The 27500-nt window shown below is 49.1% G+C and overlaps 1 protein-coding gene across 1 annotated transcript in view; it reads left to right on the top strand.

Annotated features, from left to right (window-relative positions):
* Positions 1 to 1017: 1017 nt before the first annotated feature.
* Positions 1018 to 27500, top strand: part of LOC311365283 (retinoic acid receptor beta-like) — a gene marked incomplete at both ends in the record, with an annotated part of 45232 nt that continues 18749 nt past the window's right edge. The window contains 4 exon segments of the mRNA XM_084484802.1: positions 1018 to 1246; positions 10215 to 10363; positions 19632 to 19773; positions 27217 to 27377. Coding sequence (XP_084340928.1) covers positions 1018 to 1246; positions 10215 to 10363; positions 19632 to 19773; positions 27217 to 27377 — 681 coding nt within the window.

Raw genomic sequence — 27500 nt, forward strand, 5'->3', positions numbered from 1 at the left:
AATCATTCGTTCGCGTCGTCGGGTTTGAGTAATATTCCCGATCACGGACTTCCTCCAAACATTTGGTTTTCGGTCTTAATGCGTAAAACTAAATAAAAGAAAATGGAAAAAATCCCCCCAAAAAATCCTGATTCCTCTCCTCCTACGAAGGAAGCAGTTGAACTCACATGTTAGTTACACTAATAAATAAATGGCGGGTCAGTTAGTATTCAGTCAGCAATCAGTCAGTACTCTGTCAGTATTCCGTCTGTATTCAGTCAGTATTCAATCAGTCAGTCAGTATTCCGTCAGTTTTCAGTCAGTATTCAATCAGTATTCTGTCGGTATTCAGTCAGTATTCCGACAGTACTCAGCCAGTACTCAGTCAGTATTCAGTCACTATTCCGTCAGTATTCGGTCAGTAGGTACTACTCAGTCCGATTCAGTCAGTATTTCTGTTTTCCCGCTGGTTCTCTCCCCTCGCGCTGCGGGAGAATGGCGGGATGATGATGTCACAGCGCGCGGGTCGTCTGAAGGTTAGCCGCCTCGGAAGGGTTCACAGAAAGTTCACTCGCATATATTAGGCGGTTCACTCTCTCTGTGTGGGGGGGAGGGGGCCGCGCGCTGAGGATAACCCATTCGTCATCGGAGGAGAGACGCGGCTTTTTAAAACGCGATCTACCGTATTTATATTAACACGGAGCGCGCGGCTTTAGAGGACCGCAGGTCTCGCGCGGCGACTAACACACGCGGGGCGGCCCGTGCGGCTTTAAACACTTGGCTGTGATATGATGGAGCTGTCTCCGTTCACCACTTCACACATCTAAACATGGCAGATAACAACCTGGAGGAACAGCGGGGTGCACGCGGGCTTTTCCTGGTCGTCGTTCATGTTTCTGTCGCGGGACACACGCGGAGATTTTAGCGCCAGAAGGGACAGACTTTGATGGAGTTCCGTGCGTCTTGTGTCGGTGATTTATACCCGCACCGCGCGACGTGAAAAAGGACAAAGCGCACTCACCGCCGCGAGGCGCCGTCATGTTCGACTGCGTTGACGCGCTCGCGGGCAGCCCGGGACGGAGACTCGCGGGCAGCCCGGGACGGAGGCTCGCGGGCAGCCCGGGACGGAGGCTCGCGGGGAGCCCGGGACGCATGCTGGACTTCTACTCCTCCGGCCCCTCGTCCTGCATGATGCAGGAGAGGGCGCTGAAGGCGTGCCTCAGCGGGCTGGCGCAGAGGGACTGGACCCACCGCCGGAGCTCCCAGTGTGAGTGGACCAGTTACTATCATGATGTTAGGGTCAGGTCAGAGGGACTGGACCCACCGCCGGAAATCCCAGTGTGAGTGGACCAGTTACTATCATGATGTTAGGGTCAGGTCAGAGGGACCAACCGCCGTAGGGTTAGGGTTGGGTTAATGATGTTAGGGTTAGGTTAGGTCTATGTTGTTGACCACTCGTATGAGGTCTGGGTGTGAGTGTGGACTTGTCTTAATGATGTTGGGTTAGGTTAGGGTTAAGGTTAGGTAAGGGTTAGGTAAGGTTATGTCTATGATGTTAGGTTTAGGGTTAGGTTAGGGTTACTTTAGGTCTATGTTGTTGACCACTCGTCTGAGGTCTTGGTGAGTGTGGACTTGTTGTGATGATGTTAGGGTTAGCTTAGGTCATATGCTGTTGACCACTCATCTGAGTTCTGCTGCGGGTTCACCTTGTAAACAACCCTGCTGACTGGAGTCGTATCTGTATCTGTAAAGCCTGTTGTACTTTGTATGGACTACGGGGAGATTCACCGTCCCGGACTTTAAACTAACTTATCCCGGCTGCCTGACCCTGAAGTTGGTTCCGTGGTGACAGCGATGCGGCGCTTGTATTGTTCATACTAGTTAGTAGCCTGGTAAGGGTACTAGCCAGGCAACGTGGGAGCGTGGCGGATGTCTGCGTCCCCCCGTCCGCGGCCGCAGGAATGCAGAAAAGTAAACACGCGCGGCGGTCGGCGGTCGGCGCCCGGCCTCAGCGCGAGCTGACAGGGGGCGGCCGGCGCGCGGGGGCGGGGGACTGCTCAGTGACACTGATTTAGACAAATGACAGCGGACTGTTGAACAAGGTTAGCGGGCGACAATCGGAACATGTCGGCTCCGCGTTCTCGATGACCGCTGCCCGCCGTCGGGAAGACGGATGGCCCCGTCCGCCTCCCGCCGTCCTTCTTCTCCTCGTTATACACACGAGACGTAATGGGCTAGGCCTGCATGTGGATCCACTGCATTCCTTGGATTACACAGGCCTCCTGCACCTCTGCGCCTCCCTGCCCGTAACACGGCCGGTCTTTCTGTTGAAACAGCTTGTCTTATCTGAGTGCCCCCCCCCCACCCCTACAGAAACACTGTGATTCATTCTGATGCTATATGACCCGGGATAAGACCAGGTTAAGACAGCGCTAAGCCTGGCCTGTAGTGGGCATTTCCATAATCGTGTTGGCTTTAAAGATACTTTCGCAAGCGGCCTGTTATCTGTGAGGGGAAAGTGGACAAAGTACAGACTACATAGGAAAGAAAGCATATTCCAAGCCTTGTTATTGAGGGCTTTACTATACTATACAATTGCCTTTGTCACTCGTTTAGTTGTTCAAATCCCCTCAGGCGACCTCAGTCCAAACATTTGTGTCTGGATTTATTTTCTTCGGTAGGACCTTCAGATGTAAGAGCGATTAAAGAAGAAGGATGTCAGGGTGTTGAGGAAACACGAGCAGCAGCCTTGTGTCAGTTCTAAAGAGGTTCAGGTCCTATTCTTTTTCTAATTAAAACAAATCAGGCTTCAATCAAGTCGTTTCCTACTGTACTGCGTACTGCATGGGGGCCTTAATTGAGTGAATGAGTTTTCCTGTGGGTGGTTAAGATTGCCACTTAAGAACCCACTTAAGAGCACATCCCTGGTGACCGTGATGAGGGGGTTAATGCGTGCTGTGGTTAACTAACCAAACGGTGAGGGGGTTAATGTGTGCTGTGGTTAACTAACCAAACGCTGAGGGGGTTAATGTGTGGTTAACTAACGGCTCATCATATCATGTCGTGATGAATACTGATGTGACGGCAAAGTGCCTTTTGACTTCAAAATATAACAACCATAAATAATGATATCAACATAATGAAGAGCGCTCCTTATGATCCACTGACCCGCATGAACCACCAGGTTTATCTTACTGAAGAGGAACACCTTGTTCTGATGGAGCCTCCTCAGAGGAGGACACAGCTGTCACTCAAAACGCTACAGGTCTGCCCGAGTCCTGGGTCCCAGGAGCAGCCCCCACTAGTTTTGGTCTGTCCCGGGTCCTGGTCCAGCCAGACCTCACTGGTTTAGTCTGCCCCGGGTCCTGGTCCCTACAGGAGCAGACCCCTATAAGTGTTATGAGTGACAGCTGTGTGTGTCCTATGAGGACGGCTCTGAGGAGAGGTTCCTCCCAGCAGGAGGTCTTCCTCCTCCAGGTCTACCTGGGCTCCTCCCCGTCCCCGTGCTCCAGTCTGAGTGCTCTGTTTGACAGAGGACCGTATCCAGCGGCCCTCCCAACGGGTCAGTGGAATGTCAGCAGTACTTGTATATTTATTTAGGATCTAATGCTCTCCAGGGTGTTAATTAGCAGTGCTTACAGTGAGCAGGCCTCCACTAATGCACTTCTGCTCTTCTCCTCTGGTTCTGGGACAGAGAGAGCTTCATTAGGCAGGAACGGCCCTGGCTGTGCAGCGTGTGGGCCGGTCAGTGAGGAGGTAGGGCCGGCTGACCGGTCAGAGCAGAGACAGGGAGAGGTCATGTAGACGGGGGACGCCGGGCGCCGTGTGTCCGTGTGTACAGGCAGCGAGGCCCGGGATTAGCATACCCTTTCTCTTTCAGTCTTTGAGGCTTAAGCACCTCTGATACGGACATGAAAGGCTATTAGCACAGCTTGTGCACCAAGCTAATTTTGGTGTTGCTCGTGAGCGTGTGAAATTAAAGCTGTGTGTGTGTGTGTGTGTGTGTGTGTGTGTGTGTGTGTGTGTGTGTGTGTGTGTGTGTGTGTGTGTGTGTGTGTGTGTGTGTGTGTGTGTGTGTGTGTGTGTGTGAGAGGGGGCGGGGGGGAGGGGTAGTACATTAATGCAATGTTAACTGTCCCAATCAAAGGAGAGGGATCTGTCTGATGCCAGGCAGTGGTTAATTGGAGTGATTAGGTGTGTGTGTGTGTGTGTGTGTGTGTGTGTGTGTGTGTGTGTGTGTGTGTGTGTGTGTGTGTGTGTGTGTGTGTGTGTGTGTGTGTGTGTGTGTGTGTGTGTGTGTGTGTGAGAGAGAAGAAATGGCATCAGTGAGGAGGAAATGTATATTAAGCTTGAAGCTTAAAAAAGCTTCCTCAAAGAAGATAGGAGTATTGTCTGGATGGTGTGAATACCTATTTTTGAGTAAAATTGGTAGAAATAATTTACGTAATAATTAAGTAATAAAGTAATAATTGACCAAGTAAATTACCAATCTGCCAAATGTTGGGTGAGAGTGAATTAGCTCAGCCCATGAGTTGATATTCCTTGGACATATCACATCTTAATTAATTATATAAGTATAATAAGTATATAACTGGGTATCACAAAAGTCATTATCTTCAGGGTGTTTCAATACCATTGAAAGGCAATAAGCATTAATATGGAATTATGGCAGAGCGTTAAATGCTTTTCAAATCAAGCAAAACAAAACTCTACACATGCTCAGGAGCTTTATATTGGCTAGGATGTCCAGTTTGTTTACAGTGTGTGGTCAGACTAGAAAGGCTAGGAAGGCTGGTTCTACGTACAGCCTTCACTGAGGAAGGCTGGTTCTACGTACGGCCTTCACTGAGGAAGGCAGGTTCTATGTCAGGCCTTCACTGAGGAAGGCTGGTTCTACATACAGCCTTCACTGAGGAAGGCTGGTTCTACATACAGCCTTCACTGAGGAAGGCTGGTTCTATGTACGGCCTTCATTGAGGAAGGCGTAGCAGGCTAAAGGGACAGGCGACAGGCCCTGGGTGGAGCGGTCCTATCAGGGGGCGTAGCAGGCTAGAGGGACAGGCCACGAGCCTGGGTTGAACTTCAGGTCAAGAAGATGGAGTCATAAGCTGGACCTCACTACCAACAATATGGTCCGGGGCAAAAACAGACCTACAGGATCGTTTCCCTCTACCTATCCACCACCCATCTCTCTCTCTCTCTCTCTCTCTCTCTCTCTCTCTCTCTCTCTCTCTCTCTCTCTCTCTCTCTCTCTCTCTCTGCCCACTGGTTTATGACTGTCCTAGTGCTTCCTGTGGTATTTGAGGTCTTTGAAGTGAGGTTCAGCTGCTGCTCCAGCAGGCTGGTCTGAGGGGCCCGATAGGGGCCCACTGGGAGCTCCGCAGCCGGGCCGTAGCCAGGGTGCCAGCGGCCCCTACGTCCACCTCCGCCGGGGGAGGTCACAGTGAGGGCGTGGGGGGGGGGGGGGGAGGGGTCACGGTGGGGGTGGGGTCACGGCTTGGTCACAGTCATGACAAGGCTCCTGGGGCCTGTAGACCTCTTCAAGGCGGGACCTCAGGGCACGTTGACTTCCTGCTTCAGATCAGGGCTTAAGAGAATCTCAACGCAGACCGACCACGTTGGTGCTGTTGGATCTGGGGAGGCGGGCTATGATCTGGGCTTTGGTTGTGTTCTGAGTTCAGTACATTTCGCTGCCAAGCTGCATTGTTCTTGAAGGCCCACTTGGTTAATTAGGAGCAGACTGGTGCGAGCAAACATACAGTGCACGCAATTACACACACACACACACACACACACACACACACACACACACACACGTGCAGCGAGAATGACGTGTATATTTAGATATGTTTATATATCCTTCACAACATAATGTATTGTGATGGATAGGGTCTCCAATCTGGTTCTGATTTTTGGTGCACTCTGCTTGAACCCTGACCACTTCCTTGGACTGGGGGGGTGAGGAGGGGGCTGGGGGGGGGGGGGGTGCCCCACCTGCAGAGAAACCTTCCGACAGTGAAATGAGGTAAAATCACTTCCAGACCAGACAAGCTGTCTGGTGAGGAGGGGGGTTACGGGAGGTGGGGGGGTTATGGGAGGCAGGGGGGGGGGGGGGGGGGGGGGGGGTACAAGAGGCAGAGGAGGGGGTAAGAGAGGCGGGGGGGGGGGGGGGGGGGGGGGGGGGGGGTACGGGAGATCTGGGGGGGGCATGGCTGCAGTCACTTTCAGAGAGAGATGTATTCAGTTTTCCATGTAAAATCTAAAACTACACATAATAAACAGTGCTGGATACAGTGTAATGGCCGTATCGCTGATGACTCTCATCCCCTTCTCTTGCTCTCTGTAATACACACTGCACACCCCAGCGCCAACAGAGCCCTCAGATTGGCTCAGCCGAGCGGTGGGGCCCTCCTATTGGCTCAGCCCAGCGGTGGGCCCTGCATGAATTGTTGCATTTTTGTATTTTCATCTATTCAACAACCAAACACTCTAGTTACAGACTAATTATTTTCCTTGTCTCCACACCGCTCACCTTGGTTGGCTCTTAAAGAATACGATAACAAAGATCCAAATATGTCAAAAGGATTCTGGATTTGTTTGCTGTTTTCTTTATTGATTGGCCCCATTTACGTTTCATGCATCGTTGTCATTCCTGAAGCTGGCTGTAAAATGAAGGCAGTGTGTGTGCATGTGTGTGTGTATGTGTCTGGGTGGGGGTACGTACGTGTGTGAGTACGTGTGTACGTGTGTGTGTATGTGTGTGTACGGATGGCGTGATGTTACTTCCTACCTGTATTTCTACACATCCCTCTCTGGTGTGGGACTGGCCCGTGGGGCTGTGGTTCACTCATAGCTGGTTTCGTGTAATTGGGTTACAGAGGGTTAATTTTAGTTATTGCTGCAGTTTTGTTAAGGTCACAACGAGAAACCATGTGGGAAGCTGTGATTGACCAATGGAAAACATTCGTTCGATGAAAGAGGTGGGATTTGCAATTTTTACAAAAAAAACAGATTGCTGCCCACGCATTCCTGTTGAATCTTTTTCCTGCGCTGTTAGATCCCTCCTGCTTGTCCTCCCGGTGTCACCCCCCCCCCACCCCCCGGTCGTCCTCTCCTCCCGCCCCCCCCCTCCCACCCTCTGGGTCGTCCTCTCGGCCCAGTGTGAGTGGAGTCCTCCCGGGTTCTGCCGGTAAAGGAGGACAGTGGGTTGTTGTGGGGGGGGCCTGTCGGGGGGGGGGCTGTCGGGGGGGCGTATCCCTTGCGGCGGGGCGAGGTAGCGGTGAGCTGGAGGCAGGTCAGCCAGGGGCTAGGGGTTCACCGCCCCCCCACACATGTTTGTGTTCTGCTCCTGGGAGGCTCAGGCCTGGGGGCTGTGGAGGCTGTGGTACAGATGTTCCTTTTGACAACGACTGTCTCACATTCATAGGCCCAAAGACGTGTTAGATATTGTCTTATACTGTATATATTGTCTTATTTACATTTATAAGCCCAAAGACGTGTTAGATATTGTATTATACTGTATATATTGTCTCATTTACATTCATAGGCGCAAATACATATTATATATTCTATTATTGTGTCTATATTGTATTACAGTGTATATATTGTCTTATCTACATTTATAGGCTAAAGACATTATATATTGTATTATAGTGTATATATTGTCTAATTTATATTTACAGACCCAAATACATATTAGACATTGTATTTTATTTTATAAATACAATATAATTTATAAATACAATATAATTTAGCATATTGTACTGAAGCAATTATGGCATTGTCCAAACCCTTGGTACAATAATATTGTGTCTGGCCCAACCAAGTGTGGGTGTGCATGTGTGTGTGTGTGTGTGTGTGTTTGTGTGTTAAACGGTGAACTTGTGCCACTGTTACGGTTTAATCATACACAAAATGAGGCTCCAGACAGAAAGGTTCATCACCTGACGGAAGCACGGATACACACAGGTACTACAGCCGCTATAGACACACACACACGGCACGGAGGGGGTGCTGACATGGGCCCTGCATTATGTTCAGCTTTGCCCAACAATTGGTTTAAATATCTCCAGATTTGCCAGACATCATTTACCTGGCTGTAAACTCGGTGGACGAGTCTCTCGCGGACACAGACAAAAGACCCGAAGAAGAACTCATTGACTGACTCTTTATGCTAAATACTATTACTTTATCCAATAGAAAATACCTGAAAGGAAGTTGGAAGACGTGGTGACAGCCAACCAGTGGTTAGCCATGACTAGTGGATCCTCAGGGTTAGGGTTAGAGACTTGGGGTCAGCAGTGACCAGTGGATCCTCATCGGTCTGGAGGCTTTTAGGTTGCATGACGTGATGTGTTACGGGGTTCAGAAAGGGACTGTGGTCTCAGGTGGGTCGGCTAAGACCTGGCTGATCTTCTGCTGCACCTCTGGAGGTCACAGGTTACCTCAGGTAACCTGTGACCAAGGTGCAGGTGACCATTGGTTGCATTTTGAAAATGCAACCATTGTAATGAAGCCCGGTATTCGTCTTGGTTCTCAGAAAGTTCCCATGTCCCTTCAGACATGGGGAAGAGGAAGAGTATTGCTGAAAGCAGCGGAGGGTACGGTGTCACTCGGGAAACCTGCTGGGTTTGTGGCATGAGGATGTGGCCTGAGTGGTTAGAGAGCTCGGCCCTTACCACGGCTAATCAGGTTTTCTTCCCTGAAGTACGGAAGAATGTAATCTAATTTACAATGACCAGTGTCTGGCAAGACCCGTCTCAATTTGCTTATTCCGAAATGACGGTTTGTGTGTGTGTGTGTGTGTGTGTGTGTGTGTGTGTGTGTGTGTGTGTGTGTGTGTGTGTGTGTGTGTGTGTGTGTGTGTGTGTGTGTGTGTGTGTGTGTGTGTGTGCTATCAGGGAGGGTAAGGCAACATCAGAATCTCCTTGTTATAGCTATAGTGCCTTGCACACAGTAAGTCGTGTCCCACTTATTCCATCTCTGCCTTAGATTTCTTGATCCTGCTCATCCATTTTTCTGGGCAGACATTTGAGCAATTCTATATTTTTTTATCGTGAGTTTGTGAGTTTTGCTCTTCCAACCTTGCTGTTGTTAAATGTCATAATGTCAGGTATTTAGTCAATATATTAGACTTGGTCCTTAAAATATCAGCTCCATCTCCTTTATTGGACATTATTGATTATATATAACATATATTTATACATATGTATATATATATATATATATGTTTATGTATATTTGTATATCTATATTTGTATCTATATTTTATTTATATTTGTATTTAATTTATATTTAAACATAAATATATCAATAATAAACAACATAAATTAACCGTCCTCTGGTTTTTAGTTTTTTATTGTTTATTATATATATATATATATGTGTTTAATAAACAACAACAAAAATGATTATAAAAAACAAAACAAAAATTATTAAACCAGACCACGCTTTTACTTTATTATGTAATAAACTATTATAAAACCAGAGAACACTTTTACAATACTTTGTTATGTTGTTATGTTATACTATGTTATATCTAAATATATATAATAAAAAACAACATAATAAATTATGTTAGATAAAAAGGGTGCTATGGTTTTATAATAGTTTTGAATATAATTATAATAAAGTGTATTTTATAATAATTTATGACATAACAAAGTAAAAGCATGCTCTGGTTTTATAATAGTTAATAACATAATAAAGTAAAAGTGTGCCCTGGCTTTATAATCATTTATATTATAAATGATTATACAACCAGAGAATGCTTTTATTTTGATATGTCATAAACCTTATGACATAACAAAATAAAAGCGGGCTCTGGTTTTATAATAGTTTACAACATAACAAAGAAAAAGCGTGCTCTGGTTTAATAATACTTTCTAACATAACAAAGTAAAAGCATGCTCTGGTGTTTAATACTTTCTAACATAACAAAGTAACAGCGTGCTCTGGTGTTTAATACTTTCTAACATAACAAAGTAACAGCGTGCTCTGGTGTTTAATACTTTCTAACATAACAAAGTAACAGTGTGCTCTGGTGTTTAATACTTTCTAACATAACAAAGTAACAGCGTGCTCTGGTGTCTAATACTTTCTAACATAACAAAGTAACAGTGTGCTCTGGTGTTTAATACTTTCTAACATAACAAAGTAACAGCGTGCTCTGGTGTTTAATACTTTCTAACATAAAGTAACAGCGTGCTCTTGTAACCTCCACATTCTCTCCCCAGCCATCGAGACTCAGAGCAGCAGCTCGGAGGAGCTGGTCCCCAGCCCCCCCTCGCCGCTGCCCCCTCCCCGGGTCTACAAGCCCTGCTTCGTGTGCCAGGACAAGTCCTCGGGATACCACTACGGGGTCAGCGCCTGCGAGGGCTGCAAGGTGAGACCGCTCCACCTGTTGATGGAGCTGAAACACGCTCTGCTGCCGATCTCTGTAGAGCTCACCGCTGTGGAACCCAGTTCAGCATCACTTTACTATTGACTCCAGCTCCTCACTATCCACCTTATTGTTGTGGTTCAGTGTCCAGTAACCCAGCATCTGGATAGCATATTATTGAATATTATTTCATCTACTATAAGTATTAGTATATTAATTTATCTACTATCAGCATTAGTTATTATTTCATCTACTATTAACATTTGTATATCTAATGATGTACTATCAGCATTAGTTTATTATTGCATCTACTATCAGCATTAGTATATTATTTCTAACTCCTGACTCACTATACAGGTTATTGTTGTGGTTCAAATGACAAATTCCAGTCGGCTAATGACTGCTGGTGTATTTACAATGATTTTAATCCGAAATAGAAATATCAAAATTAGAAATATCTAAATAAGGAGCGTTAAAATTGTCTATAATAACCTTTATGTAGTTATCGCTTGTTCTCACACACAAAAAACACAAATACTTCTGAGCCTGTGAACAATGGTAAATTAATATAATAATAATTCTTAATGTGGTGAATTTAATGTGCAAAAATCAAAAATAATCGTAACCCGAAGTTTGAAATTTCATTTGAATAATTCTGTTGAAAATGTGAAGTTTAACTTTAATTATCCCGCACAAACTCGCCACTTCATCAGAGGAACAGAGCTCAGCACTTCATCAGAGGAACAGAGCTCAGCACTTCATCAGAGGAACAGAGCTCACCACTTCATCAGAGGAACAGAGCTCAGCATTTCATCAGGGGTTCAGAGGAATGGAGCTCACCATTTCATTAGGGGTTCATTATTTCTGGCTCCCTAACAAACCTTTCGTCTGCCTTCCTCTGCCTGTCCCTTCTTGTTTTGACATTCAAAAACTTTCTCACTCTTGGGAACGCCATCTTATCTTACCTCCACTGTCAAAGCATACCTGCCCCCCCCCCCCCGAGCTAGTCGCCACACGTCTCTCCCCCTCTCTCTCACTCTCTCTCTCTCCCCCCCCCCCCCCCCTCTCTCTCTCTCTCGCTCTCTCTCCCCGGCTCCTGTAACTGAAGCCATGGAATCCCAGGAATCTTTTTGGGGTCTTTTCAGGCCCCGAGGGAGCTGGCAATCAGCTCTCTCTCTGGGGTCCGGGTCAAACGGAGGTCTCCTGCTATTCAGAGGTATAAAACCCTGGGCTTAACTGCCTGTCATGACCTGTGACCCCCCTCTTACCCCTGTTACTGTGGCCTATGTGTTTCTTTCAAGAGTGTGACAAAGACTAAAGAATTTATTTAAATATATGGCATGCGGAAAATGCTGCGTGAAGAAAAGAGTGAACAAAAGGTGTGTGCTTAAACACACGCAGGGAAACTTGGTCTTGTGGAAAACCAAGTTCACAAACATGAGCAATTATTTATACATTATCTATCATTTCTTCCTCACACAAAATGGCGAACCTTTGTTTGTTTGTTTGTTTGTGTGTTTTCATATGTGTGTGTGCATGCGCGGTACATTAAACAGCACTGAAAGCGAGTAAATCCGAACAACAAACACAATCATGTGCAATTTAATTCCATATCTCTCAACTGAGTGGGCAAAGAGCACTCCACTTTAAGCCCTTATTTGACCTTTTTACAGATTTTAACTCGGAGGATTAAAACGCAGAGGATTATATATCGTTTTCGTGTGTTTCTTTTTTCTTTCTTTTTCTTCTTCTTTTTTTGAACCCATGTTGTGTTGATTCCGTCTCCATGGCGAGGGCATTGTTGTGTGCGGTGCCAGGGGCCAAGGCCCCGCTATTGGACGGGCTCGACCGAGCGTGCGCTTACAGCTGTAAGCTTTCAGCTAGCGTGCGCTCGCACATACGGTTCAGAGGCGGCCCTTTGCTGCTCGCTGAACGTGTCAATTACCGCCGCGAGTACCGACAGCGGCGAGGGGAGCGCACAGTGTGTGTGTGTGTCTCCCGGTAGTAAGTGAGTCAGAGAGTGGGGAAACAACAGTAAAGCGTAAGAGAGAGAGAGAGAGAGAGAGAGAGAGAGAGAGAGAGAGAGAGAGAGAGAGAGAGAGAGAGAGGAATCTGCCACTATTAATTTGGTTCCATTGCTTTGCTCGTATTATTAATGCATGCTGATATGTTTTTTTCCCTGCAAGGATTCAGGATTTATCAGATCATTAAGGATTTGATTAAATGTAAATGTATTAATGAGCCTGACCTGTGGTTTCGTTTTGTTTATTGCAATGAGGCAACTTCTAATAGTTATATTTATTATTAGAAATTGTTGTGGTGAACCCATGTCTCATAGTTATGGTCTTTAAGGATGCAGTGAACAAGCCAGTTTGCATTTTTGTGTGGTTTTTATTGCAATTGTATTAATGGAAACAATTCTTTGTAAATAATTACTTAAATAGAAAAAATATATATATTATTACTATTTATATTATTAATATTATGATTGATGTTTTTACATTGATGAAATCATTGAAAACTCATCTTCAAATTCGTTTTTGGTATTACATTGTGATGATTATTACAAGATGGTCTGTTCTTATTATAATTATATATATAATACTATATATACTATATTAGTATACTATTAATACTAGTATACTACTACTACTACTTTTAATAATAATAATAATAATAATAATAATAATAATACTGCTTATATGAGGATATTACACTGATAATAATAGCCGTAGTGATGATCCTTGTGTTCTCTAACCCGGTGATGGCGTGTCTCTTTGAGCTCATTAGACTTGTAAACCAGGAGTGGGCATATGGACCCCCAGAAGTACATGCATATGCAGACAGTGAGTGGGCGACAGCCCAGCCCCGTCAGGCCAGCCTCAAAGTCAGAACCGCACGCCTTGTCCTTGTTGGTGTCCTTAAACCAGACTCTTCTTACACTTCTGTTTCATCTCTGCTGACCTGCTACAGATACTTTATGGTGCTTTCATCAGGTTTCCAATGAAGGATTTCATTCTTGAATCACAAACTCACACAGCCACAGAAATCAGTGTGTCCTAGACCAGGACTGTTACCCCTCCTAGGTCCTAGACCAGGACTGTTACCCCTCCTAGGTCCTAGACTAGGACTGTTACCCCTCCTAGGTCCTAGACCAGGACTGTTACCCCTCCTAGGTCCTAGACCAGGACTGTTACCCCTCCTGGGTCCTAGACCAGGACTGTTACCCCTCCTAGGTCCTAGACTAGGACTGTTACCCCTCCTAGGTCCTAGACCAGGACTATTACCCCTCCTATGTCCTAGACCAGGACTGTTTCCCCTCCTGGGTCTTAGACCCTCACCCTGGACTTAATTTCTCCTATAAATAATCCTTATAGGACTCCATTTCACGTCTTTATTCTGATGTTTTATTAAGATGTGTTGCTGATTTGAACAGTAATCCATTGCATTTCTACGGAGGCTTTTCAAGGCTCTCAAAGCGACCTGTTTTAAACCGTCCTCTGCTGCATTAAGATGCTTCACAACACATTTCAAATTACATCAATTTATGTAATGTGAAATGTGTTCCGAAGAATATTTTTTTTAAACATGTGTATACACACATTAAAAATATGTATATATACGTATATTCACCCAAAATATATTTCTTGTTATTCCTGACAAAAATGTTGGAGGTTCTCAGTAAAACACCAGGGGTCTGCTCCCTGTGAGTGAGGTGGGATTTTACAACGTATTGGGGACACCCCCTCGGGAACGCAGTGCGTCAGCTGTATAAAACCTTCAGCGGTGCTCAGATCTAATGTTTGGAGACTCAAACGGTGGTTTACTCATCTCTGAAATCAACTGTCCACCAAAGAGGGAAGCATGGCAGCAAGTCTCCTCCCTCTCCTCCATCTCCGCCACCCCTCCCTCTCCTCCTTCTCCTCCTTCTCCTCCCTCTCCTCCTTCTCCTCCTCCCCTCCCTCTCCTCCACCTCCTCCCTCTCCTCCTTCTCCTCCGTCTCCTCCCTCTCCTCCCTCTCCTCCCTCTCCTCCACCCCTCCCTCTCCTCCGTCTCCTCCCTCTCCTCCCTCTCCTCCTTCTCCTCCCTCTCCTCCACCCCTCCCTCTCCTCCGTCTCCTACCTCTCCTCCTTCTCCTCCCTCTCCTCCACCCCCTCCCTCTCCTCCTTCTCCTCCCTCTCCTCCGTCTCCTCCACCCCCTCCCTCTCCTCCACTCCTCCCTATCCTCCCTCTCCTCCTTCTCCTCCCTCTCCTCCCTCTCCTCCTCCCTTCCCTCTCCTCCACCCCCTCCCTCTCCTCCTCCCTCTCCTCCCTCTCCTCCGTCTCCTCTTCCCCTCCATCTCCTCCCTCTCCTCTGTCTCCTCCCCTCCGTCTCCTCCCTCTCCTCCGTCTCCTCCTCCCCTCCGTCTCCTCCCTCTCCTCCGTCTGCTCCCCTCCCTCTCCTCCCTCTCCTCCGTCTCCTCCCTCTCCTCTGTCTCCTCTGTCTCCTCCCTCTCCTCTGTCTCCTCCCTCTCCTCCGTCTTCTCCTTCTCCTCCGTCTCCTCCCTCTCCTCCCTCCTCCCTCCCCTCTGTCTCCTCCCTCTCCTCCATCTCCTCCCTCCCCTCCCTCTCCTCTGTCTCCTCCCTCTCCTCCGTCTCCTCCCTCTCCTCCGTCTTCTCCTTCTCCTCCGTCTCCTCCCTCTCCTCCCTCCCCTCCGTCTCCTCCCTCTCCTCCCTCTCTTCCCTCCCCTCCCTCTCCTCCGTCTCCTCCACCCCTCTTCTCTCCATTCAGTGTTCAGAAGGGCCCTCACTAATCGGTACGGGGGAACCCTAAAACCCGGCGTCTTGCTGGACAGCCCGGGCCCTTGAGGCCTGAAAGGGGAGTGGGACGAGCACACAAGAAGGGCCTGTCTGCACGCCCAGCAGTGATCTGACACCCATCCAGTGGGTGGGGGTGTGTGTGTGTGTGTGTGTGTGTGTGGGGTGGGGGGGGGGGTGCGCTGGGCTCTTCGTTCCACCTTTTCTTTTTTGTTTGTTCTCTCTCTCTGTGAGCCTCTGTGTGTGTGTGTGTGGCTCTATTCATCTGCTGGTTTCAGCATCTGCCTCTCTGCCCCGTGGACCCAGAGCCCTCCTGAATCCCTGTTCGGCCCGTCTGGATCTCCCCCGCTCTATCTCTGTGATCTGGGCCTCGGTTACACCGGCTCTTTCCCACATTCCCTCCTCCTCCTCCGCTGCTGCTGCTGCCCTCCCGTCTCCTCGTCTTTATCTCCGGATCATGTGTGCCTCTCACATGGCTCCGGACGGGGGGGAGGGGGGGGGGGGGGTTGGGGTTGGGTTTCTTTGGGTGACTGCAGTCGTTTTTACACTGCCAAATATGCCCGTCTTATACCCGCCTTTTTCCCGGCATGGTCCGCGTGTTTACACTGACTGAGGTAAAATACTGGTTTGATTTCGTACCGGCTTGGCAGTGAAAAAATGCCTTGAGAGACGCAGACAGAAGAGAGACGGAAGAGAGACGGAAGAGAGACGCACGGAGAACAGGGATAAAGAGGGAAAACTAAAGGACCCGCACTGGAAGGAGAGCACACTTGGCTCTTGGGCTGAGGCAGGGGGGGAGGGGTTGGACGGACCTCTACTGTGCGACTGTGCACCCCCACCACTCCCCTCTCCTCCCCCCTGCTCCCCCATCGCTGTCCCATCCTCTTCTGCAGTGTCCCGTTCTGTGGCTGTATCACGTTCTCCATGAAGCACACAAAGGCCTTCTTTGTGTGCTTCAGAGTGCTGGTTGGATGGCAATGGGGGGGGGGGGGGGTCATTCTCTCCTTGTGTATCTACCCTCCCTCTGTTTCTCTGGTCATACTCTTGAGTGCCCCCCCCCACCCAACCAACCAACCTTGCACAGACAGCCATGTGTGGTGTCGTCCAACCCAACTGTGCAGGTGTAAGTAATAGCCTGGATAAATAGCCCCAGGCCCCCCCCCCATGTCACCACACACACACACACACACACACACACACACACACACACACACACACACACACACACACACACACACAAACCCCCCAGGGTCTCCTGTGTCCTCTCGACTTTCCATGGCGGTGATAAGATGTCGAAACGATTGAGAGAGAAAGCTTATCCTGGTGTCCCACCACACCCACCCTGCCCACCCCTCCCTGCCCACCCCTCCTTACCCACCCCTCCCTGCCACATTACACCTCTGTTAGCGACTCGCGCGCTAACTCCTCACTAAATGACCACCGGCAGCAGCTAGCATTGACCACCTCTGCTGAGGAGAGAGAGAGGGCCAGAGAGAGAGAGAGAGAGACTCAGAGAGAGAGACAGAGAGAGAGAGAGAGAGAGGGCCAGAGAGAGAGGGATTAGACCAGGGGAGGCCTAAATAATTCATTTGAGCGGCACTTTCGTTTTTTAATCTGTAAACGAGAAGGGCTTGGACGCGCTGGGCGAAAGCCAGCGTGACACCCTATCCCCCGGCCCATTAAGATAACAAGATGCTGGATAGCCATCGCTGTAAGGGTTCAGCTTATCAGCACAGGAGGCAAGGGGAGCTGGGCGGGGGGGCTGTAGTCACCGTCTCCCAGGTGGCCGGGTCCCCAGAGGGCCCTACTTCATGGCCCTCCTCCAGGGCCCTTATCTTATCTATAGCGGGAGGATGAGTTCCAGTGTACTTAGGATTGTGTTGGGCTGAGTCGGGGTTACACATAAGTAAAGCAAAACAGGTTGCACCACGCAAACTAGTGCTACACAGCACTCGGTACTAACTCTGTGTTAACATACACCCCTGAGCAGGTGGAAAGGGTTGTAGTCTGGGACGTAAAGTTGTCTAAACTAAAACTAAACTAAACTAAATACAGATATGATATAACTATGGAGGAGGGGAGCTAGCAGCGGGAGCCTGTTCCTACACACTGGACCGCTGAACCCTGAACTGCTTTGTTTGTTCACAACACGCTATTTAACAACGCTATTTAGAGTCAGGTCAAAATTAACATGCAGTCAATTCCCCCTGTCCCGAGCTTCTGACTGAACACTGGAGCGTTGTTGTTGGTGTTGTTGGTTTAACTGGCGTCACGGGGAAGCAATCTGCCTACGTTCAACTTATGAACAGGCATTACTACTAGTTAGGACATTACTCACATATTGGTGGGGCAACCGTATTAAGTGAACCGCTAGTTTGAAACTAACTAGGGGTTGCTAAGGACGTAGTAATGGCTTTACACAAAGATCCAGTTACAAACGTACACAGAGGTAAAGCTGTAGCATGGAGCACAATACATCTAGTCAGTTATATTTAGTTATATAGAACCAAGCACCCGCTGGTCTGTGCTCATCTACATACAAAGACCATCACTCCCGGACACAATCCCCAGAGAGAGAGAGAGAGAGAGAGAGAGAGAGAGAGACACACACTCACACAAACACACACACACACACACACACACACACATACAAACACATATACATACACACACACACACACACACACACACACACAATAGAAGACTGGTATTGCTTGTACTTAGACTTTCCAAGGATAACCGGTATGGCCCAGGCCGTCTCCTGAGCTCGCCACCGGACTCTTGGGGGGGTGGGGGCGGGGGGGGGGGGGATAGCCTTGGGTTCCCCACCCAATAACACCCCCATCCATCTGTCCATCCATCCACCACCTCTCCGGGGTGATGGAGCCTGGAGAGTCCCTGGGCGTCCCCCCGCCCCGGGACCCCAGACAGCCTCTCAGAGAGTGGATCATGCCTAGGGAGTGGGGGGCTGACCTCGGGGGTCACGTGCTGTGAAGGCTGAGCCTCGGCAGGCTTATAGCGGTGAGGGTGGAGGTGTTGGGGTGGGGGTCCCTGACAGATGCTTGAGGCCGCGGCAGAGAAGGGCCACTCAAGTCTCTGTCTCTGTCTCTGTCTTTGTCTCTCTCTCTCTCTATTTCATTTTTTTCTTCCTCTTCTTCTTCTTCAGTCCTCTTTGATCTAATCCGTTACCCATCATGCATCTGTGCCCCCCCCCCCCCCCCCCCCCACACCCGCTCTATTGAAACGGCAAGGTCCCATCCGTCACAAGCCCCCCCCCCCACATGCACACACACACACACACACACACACACACACACACACACCTCCACCATCACCCGCCCCCTCCTGCTCCCCCTGTCCATGAACGGAGCTCCTCAGGCGAGGTACAGCCAAGTGCTGGCAAACACATGGGTGGGGGGGGGTTGATTTGGTTGATGGATGGTCATCACCCACCCACCCCTTCCCCCAGGAGGGAAGAGGCAAATTAATATCTATGGAAAAACGATGGAGAAGATCTTTCTTACTCCAGTCCCCTCTCCCGCCATCTCCCTCTCTCCATGCCTCTATACCTCTCCCTCCATCTCCCTCTCTCCCTGCCTCTCTCTATCTCTCCCGCCATCTCCCTCTCTCCCTGCCTCTCTCTACCTCTCCCTCCATCTCACTCTCTCCCTCCCTCTCTCTACCTCTCCCTCCATCTCACTCGCTCCCTCCCTCTTCCTCTCTCTCTCTCTCTCTCTCTCTCTCTCCCACTCATTCTCTCCCTCCCTCTCTTCTCTTCTTTCCTCGCTCTGCCCTGCAACAAGTAATGGAGTGTCCCGGCTGTGTGTGTGTGTGTGTGTGTATCCCAGCCCTTCAGAGAGATGGTCTGCGTTGTGTTTGCCCGTATGTTTCCCCGTACAGGGTCTGCTCAGCCCTCCCTGCCCAGGGATGGTTTACTGTTGGTGCTCGTGTCACATGTCACTCAATATGCTTTTATTGTCCTAAAGGTTGACCCAGTGACTGGGATCATTCTCCGGCCTCTATCCTCTTTGTTCATGTAGACTCGATGGCTAAACCCAGTGTCTCCTCATGCCTGCAGGATAATAAGTCAAAATGAAACCATGATAGAACCTCAGTCTGAACTAAGGGGAGTTAGTCCAGGATGACGCAAGTAGCGTCTTCCGAATGAAACGAAACAATGGCATCGCCCGAGAAAACTGTTGCAAAAAGCAATCATATCAGAAATGACAGAAACAATCTTGATAGGAAGTATTTCTGAGAGGAGAACATGTTTTTTTGTTATTTCCAACCACATCAAATAAGGGGGTAATTCACCGAAAAGTAATAAAGTCTGCATCAACAAACACAACATGCTGTCCAACACAAAATGGAAAAGTGCACAATTATATAGAGTAGACTAACTCTCTACTTTACTTTCTCCCTCCCTCTCTCCCCCATCCATCTCTCTCTCTCTCCCTCCATCTCCATCTCCCAGGGCTTCTTCCGTAGGAGCATCCAGAAGAACATGGTGTACACGTGTCACCGGGACAAGAACTGCATCATCAACAAGGTGACGCGCAACCGCTGCCAGTACTGCCGGCTGCAGAGGTGCTTCTCCGTGGGCATGTCCAAAGAATGTGAGTGTCCTCATAGACCACAGGGGAAGTCCAAAGAGTGTAGAGTGTCCTCATAGACCATGAGTGTCCTCATATACCACAGTCCAAAGAGTGTGACTGTCAGGCCGACAATACCAGACATAAAGCTTCATCAACACACACACACACGCGTGCGCACACACACACACACACACACACACACACACACACACACACACACACACACACACATGCACACACACACACACACACACACACACACACACTCGTCTGACAGTAGCTGTCATCAGGGTTTCCATGATAGCAGGAAAATGGGCACAGTGCTAAATATATGTGTGTGTGTGTGGCGTGTTTGTGTGTGAGTGCATGCGTGTGCTTGTGTATGTGTGTTCTCTGCTGTGTGCATTTCACCGGTCATTGCCGCTTCTTTTGATTTTCCCCAGCAGTTGTGATCAAGGCATGTTTGATGCTCCATAAACCCTTCGTTCCTGTGTGTATGTGTGTGTGTGTGTGTGTGTGTGTGTGTGTGTGTGTGTGTGTTTATGCATGTTCCAGGTAGTGTAGCTGTGCCTTCCTATTTAGTGGAATACAAGTTCAACAACAAATAGCACACACTCACACACACACACACACACACACACACACACACACATAAACACACACACACACCAAGGTTAGATTTTTACTAAATTGCACTTTTTCGTTGCGGAAGAGTGTACATGTTGTGTCTATCTCTCTGGCTCTTATCTGTTTGTGTGTGTGTGTGTGTGTGTGTGTGTGTGTGTGTGTGTGTGTGTGTGAGTGCATGCATGCGTGCGTGTGTGTGTGTGTGTGTGGGTTACATGTGTGTATGTCATCAAGCTCACGATAAGAGGGAGCGACCCCCACAGCAGGTGAGGCGTACTAAGCCTGACCAGCAGCAGGAGCTGCTGCGTGGGACTGGACAGCGCTAGCATCACATGGAGCTGCTCCCGAGGCCCTCCTCTAATACACTGTTTATCGACACGATAAGCCCCCGCAAGGCACACACACACACACACAACAATGGCTCACACCTGCATGTGCGTTTCCTGGCAGACTGTAAAAGCAGGCCTCGTCCTGACGTTCTCCTCCAGTGTTCTTCCTGCTGCGTGGCTGCCCGCCGGTTTACACCCCCACCCCGCACCCCACATCAGGTGCCAGTGAAGGTCATATTTTGGGTGCGCAGGTGTCCCAGTTGACAGCCCCCCCCCCCCCCCCCCCCAGACAGAAGGCCATTAGGTTAAACGTGTGCATTTTGACGGCAGCGGCGGCGGCGGTGGCAGGTGGACGACAGCGATGCCTCGTTCCCTGTAATCACCCTCCCACAGTAAGGTACTTTTGCTTAACGTCGCTAAATAGTTGCCGACGCTAGCCCTGCACCTCTACCGCTAGCACGCCCTTCAGCACAGACAGATAGCGGTTATTGAGCCCTGCATCTGCTCCGCTTATCAAGACGAGAGCGCACAGCCATCAGCCTCACAGATGGCTGGTAGCTGGTGTGTGCGCGCGTGTGTGTGTGTGTGTGTGTGTGTGAATTGGCGGGGGGGGGTATTTCTGCCAAATGAAGAGGAGGGCCGTGCCAGCTGAAGCGTAATTGACAGAGCCTCGACTGTGAGAGCCACTGTGGCAACATAATGCTACTCCGTCAGAACACCATGATAGGGCTGCTAGAGGCTGTTCTAGAGGAGCGCTGCTAGAGGCTGTTCTAGAGGAGGACCAGGGCTGCTAGAGGCTGTTCTAGAGGAGGACCAGGGCTGCTAGAGGCTGTTCTAGAGGAGCGCTGCTAGAGGCTGTTCTAGAGCAGGACCAGGGCTGCTAGAGGCTGTTCTAGAGGAGGGCTGCTAGAGGCTGTTCTAGAGGAGGACCAGGGCTGCTAGAGGCTGTTCTAGAGGAGGGCTGCTAGAGGCTGTTCTAGAGGAGGACCAGGGCTGCTAGAGGCTGTTCTAGAGGAGGGCTGCTAGAGGCTGTTCTAGAGGAGGACCAGGGCTGCTAGAGGCTGTTCTAGAGGAGGGCTGCTAGAGGCTGTTCTAGAGGAGGACCAGGGCTGCTAGAGGCTGTTCTAGAGGAGGACCAGGGCTGCTAGAGGCTGTTCTAGAGGAGGACCAGGGCTGCTAGAGGCTGTTCTAGAGGAGCGCTGCTAGAGGCTGTTCTAGAGGAGGACCAGGGCTGCTAGAGGCTGTTCTAGAGGAGGACCAGGGCTGCTAAAGGCTGTTCTAGAGGAGGACCAGGGCTGCTAGAGGCTGTTCTAGAGGAGCGCTGCTAGAGGCTGTTCTAGAGCAGGACCAGGGCTGCTAGAGGCTGTTCTAGAGCAGGACCAGGGCTGCTAGAGGCTGTTCTAGAGCAGGACCAGGGCTGCTAGAGGCTGTTCTAGAGAAGGATCAGGGCTGGATGGTATAGTTTATTTCTGTCATTTTTCTTACGCACAGGGTTGAAATGAGTCAGAATCATCCTTGCAATAGCCCCCCCCCCCCGCCCCCCGTGCCTATTTAAAACTCATCTGTTTCAGCCTCCTGGTGGATCCATCATGGGGACCGATCTGCTCCTGCTGCCACTAATCTGTTGGAGTGCAGGGGGATCGGCCCCCGCAGTAGCATGGGGGGTAGTTTGTCTGTGTGTGTGTGTGTGTGTGTGTGTGTGTGTGTGTGTGTGTGACACATGACTTCAGGCGCTTTCAAAGTAGTGATTTATTTTTATTTTGCTTTATTATTGTCCTGATCTTCTGGGTCTTGATTAAAGATAATATAGGAGCCAGCTTGCATAGTGAAGCCTTTCTGTTTCAGTTGGGCACTGTGCCACGTTTTCGTCTTCTGAAATGTACGTTTTAGTGATTGACACATTAATATCATGTTCTGGTCCGTCTGTCTGGCTGTCTATCTGTGTGTGTGTGTGTGTGTGTGTGTGTGTGTGTGTGTGTGTGTGTGTGTGTGTGTGTGTGTGTGTGTGCATGCATGTGTGTGCTTGTGTGTATGCGTGCGTGTGTGTGTATATGGGAGGGAATGTATCCACGTGTGTGTTTGTGTGTGTGTGTGTGTGTGTGTGTGTGTGTCTGTGTGTGTGTGTGTGTGTGTGTTGTAAGATGATCACTGGACAACTTACAGCCCAGTAAGTCACTGACCCATCGGACACCAGTCTCCTCTAGAGAGTTTTGCAGCGAGAGGGAGAGAGAGTTAGGGGACCCTGCTTGGTGATAATTACGCTCCACGGTCGCTCCGCTAAACTGCCTCCTATTCTTAGGTCTCATGTTGTCCGCACTAGCAGCAGTTGGCTAACACTCGTTCCATTGTGTTCTTGATGGATGGTTACTGGCTCACTCTGCCCTTTCATTTTATGATTAAGCCTTGAAAAGCCTTTTAATGGAGTGTTCAGGGCGAGACAAGTGGCATTCAGCTCCAGACTCGAGGCACTTCAGTAGGACTTTACTACCCAAGAGTTTATTTTACATGAGGAACATCTGGAGGCAAGGAAACAGCCAGAATCCAGCACACCGAACTCAACGTGGTTGACGACCACGTGACACAACAACAGTGAACCAACCACCAGGCTCAGGGCCAGGGGAGGTGAACACAGAACAACGAGTCGTAAAGAGATGCAGGAGGGTTGGCAGGAGGGGGACAGTAGTCCACCCTCTTCATCTGTTCCCATCTATTTGGGTTTTTGGTGGATTTGAGTTTTTAAGTCCTTATTTACACCGAGGAGTAAACTGTAACAAGGTGTATCACGTGACATGTTTCTCCTCCTGATGGATGTTGAGGACACCGCTCAGAAGATGTCATGCCATGTCATGTCTGGTTAGGTATAAGATGAATGGTAGGGTTTCGCCAGAGAACCTTCCCTCCACTGTTCCTCGTGGCCCTGCGGCCCTCTGGGTCTGTTTCTGTTCTTCAGAGCTGTTCTGACATCAGCCTCCATGATGGGTCTCTGTGGCATCCACTCATTTCACTGGATCGTTTGGATATTTTACTAGCTCTCTTTATCTATTCATTTCTATATTCATAAATAAAGAAATCAGATAATGATTGTTTAGTTGGAAGAGTGCTGCATGCAGCGCTCAACTGTTGTTACTCTTAGGCTTTGTTATTCTTTATTTATTATTCAATTATTCATTATTATTCTCTACTATGTTTGACCTCGAGACTCACTTCACTTTTAAATTGTTCCCATTACCTTGGAGTCGATCACTAATTGCTAACACTTCAATCCTTTTCACATCATGCTATCTACACAAACGACATGTCACATGAAAGCTGAACAGTATGAGCATCATCATTCTGTGAGCTTGTCTTGATTAAAGTGATGACACACACACACACACACACACACACACACACAATTCTTCTAGGCTTACTTAACTATCTGACTTGATTCAATCATTTCAAACTTTATCAGAACAGCTTTTTTTTTGAAGTGGTGTGAATGTTTACATTGTTTACTCCAATTAGACTCTCAACATTTGAACTCTGTTCAAATCTTTCACTTGATTTAAGCTATTCAACATTTCTAGACGTCTTATTAAAGTCTTATTAAGTATTAAAATGTATTTCACTTTTAGAAACGACCTTGAAGTATCACAGCCACTTTGTCAGCTGTTGTCTTTTCTACTAAAGAAAACCAACATAATAAGAATGTTTGACAATGTTTTTAACTTTTACTACTAAATGTAATGTATCATTCACCACTTTCAATATAGATATAATAAAAGGAAATAAAAATGAAAAGGATAAAATTCATATAAAAAAACCTCTATTTCAAAAGAGACCCAGCCTCGAACGGCAGCGGACGGAACAAAACAACCCTCAGCAACACAATGTTCTCCTTTAATCAGAACGGCCTTATGAACCCATGACTTATTCATGCCTTGTGACTGGAAACAAAGCAGCGTTGTAATATGTGCTTGCTTTTTAAGATATGTAGAGATGTGTAGCGGGAGGCCTTCAGGGAAGCAGTCCACGGACTCTGTGAGGAGGGGTGGCTCCTCCCAGAGAGCGCTCTACGGAACCCTGAGCCGTCGGGAGGGAATGCAAATCAACAGATTCTCACTTTTACATCTCTCCGGGGACGCCACCTCTCCACTTTGACGTATCGCTTCAAGCAGGGAAGAGCAGTATGCAAAAACAATGGCACATATTTAATGAGGCCATGAGACGGAAAGTTACCGTTTATATGGATATACTCATTTAAAAATAAATTCACACATTTTAAATATATACACAAACGAATCCTTCAGGTGTTTGAAAGCCTTTTTTGGTGGGTGAATTTGAAAGGGTGTGTATTGTCTTCTTCACGGTGTAAACTAGGGCAGGGGCTGCAGCGGTGTGTTGTCAGCCAGGGACGTCCCCTGGGCCCCCCCGTCTCTCTCCTGGCAGCGCAGTGAGCCCCTCTCATCCTCCTGTCTCACCGAGATACAGCTGCTATTGTCAGCTGACATGCTGGATTTGGGGCTGGTGGTGCTGGTGGTTTGGCGGTGGTGGCGGTGGCGGTGGCGGTGGTGGTGGTGATGGTGGTGATGGTGGTGGTGGTGGGATGCAGGGTAGTCGGTGGTGGTGGTGGTGGTGGGATGCAGGGTAGTCTGTGGTGGTGGTGGTGGTGGTGGGATGCAGGGTAGTCGGTGGTGGTGGTGGTGGTGGTGGTGGGATGCAGGGTAGTCGGTGGTGGTGGGATGCAGGGTAGTCGGTGGTGGTGGTGGTGGTGGTGGTGGGATGCAGGGTAGTCGGTGGTGGTGGGATGCAGGGTAGTCGGTGGTGGTGGTGGTGGTGATGGTGGCGGTGGTGGCTGTGGTGGTGGTGGTGGTGGTGGGGTATGCAGTAGTGAAGGCTGGCTGGAGGTGTGAGCGCCCCCCTGCTGCGGGGACTTCAAAGCCCTCCTCCTCCTCCAGTACCTTAATGAAGCCCAGACGCTGGTCCCTGGACACGGCCTCTCGCAGGCATTTGTATTCCTAATCTTTCTCCACAGCTAACAAACCAGCAGAGTCCTACGACAAGGCGCTCCTTTGAACATACTTATGGCGTTCAGCCTGTCCACCCAATGCACCACGGACGCACTGAGCCTGCTCCCACCTCGTCCACCTCCGTCTGAGACCAGGCTCATGTGCAGTAAAGGCCTCCTGGACTTGGGTGGGACAGGAGGGGTGGAAACAGCTCATCCAGTTAGTTATAGGTCTGTAGGTAGGCCAGTGCACATCATTAATGAGCATGAGACCCACCTGTTACACCTCTGTGAATTATGGAACATCTTTAATATACAGCGAGAGCAACAGGAACCCTGATGCCCACACTGCATCACCATCAGGGGTGAACCGTGACTGATGAGCGGGGACAAACACACCCACATCAACCCCACCCTCTTGACTGTATCTGTCCACATTCGTATTGTGCGTGAATGTAGCTCCACTTGTGCCACATACAGGGGGGGGGGGGGTGATGTTGCTGGTGATTGTGTGTTTGGTGACAATCCCGCTGAACAAAACACTCGGAATGCTTACAAGAGAACGCAAAGACAATACAAGACATGAGGGTGTTGAGCGGGCTCATCATGCTGTGTAGCTGATCTGTAGAGGATCCTTCACAGAGGAGCCCTTCATGTTCAGCCACACAACAGACCTTCACAACGGGACCGTTCTCAGGCCATGGGAACAAAGTGTTTCTAGCAGGGATCCAGCGAGGGCCAGCAGACCGGGGTGGTGATGAGGGCCGTCCTTGAAGAGTAGATGACCTTGTTTAGTGCCCCCCTCTCCCGCCACCCAGCCATCCCTCAGCCATCCCTCAGCCACAGCCCTGATGACATTGAAGTGCTGGTGCTGCAAAAGAGACACTTCATCACATCCCACATAGACAGCAGCACTAGTTTAGTTCAGTTTAGTAAGTATGCTTCTGAGCCAAAAAATAGAATGTACTGTATAATATTATAAAATATTACATATAATATAATGAATAAAATAATATATCATATCATATATAATATAAGCTCTAAAACCCTTTTGGAGGTTATATTAAGTCATTAAGTCAGTTCCTCTGGTGCTGCTGTTGTGGGCTGGTCTGAGGTCCTTTAGGGTCCATGTTAATGGACTCAGACATGAGGACGTGGAACTGGGTCACATGGTTTTACAATCAACGTGACACAAACAGTTTCCAACAAGTCCTCCCTAACATTAAGACGTCTGCAGACGGTCAATCGTGCTACACCAGCACATCTGACTCGACTGACTGTCGTTTAAGTACAGATGACCGAATGTTGACCGCCGGACTACAACTAAAGCTCCCGCTGAGACGGAACACGTCCACAAACATGGTCCCTGGCGCGGGGCGCCGCTGGGAGATGTTTCTGGCCGTTATCCGTCCAGCAGAAGGAGGTCTGCCATTGTACCATAAATGATATTCAGCGCTCTCCCGGCCCCCAATGCGCGGCTGCTGGAGCGGCGGAGACACTAATCCTAATCCCCTCCTCCAGCCGTCCGCAACGACCGCAACAAGAAGAAGAAGGAGAGCCCGAAGGCGGAGCTGGTGGAGAGCTACGAGCTGACGGTGGAGCTGGAGGCCATCATCGAGAAGATACGCCGGGCCCACCAGGAGACCTTCCCCTCGCTCTGCCAGCTGGGCAAGTACACCACGGTGAGGCACGCGCACGCACGCACACACACACACACATCACGGTGAGGAGGACACGCGCACGCACGCACACACACACACACACACCACGGTGAGGCACGCGCACGCACGCACACACACACACAC

Source organism: Micromesistius poutassou (assembly GCF_964030765.1).
Source record: "Micromesistius poutassou genome assembly, chromosome: 20".
Classification (NCBI taxonomy): domain Eukaryota; kingdom Metazoa; phylum Chordata; class Actinopteri; order Gadiformes; family Gadidae; genus Micromesistius; species Micromesistius poutassou.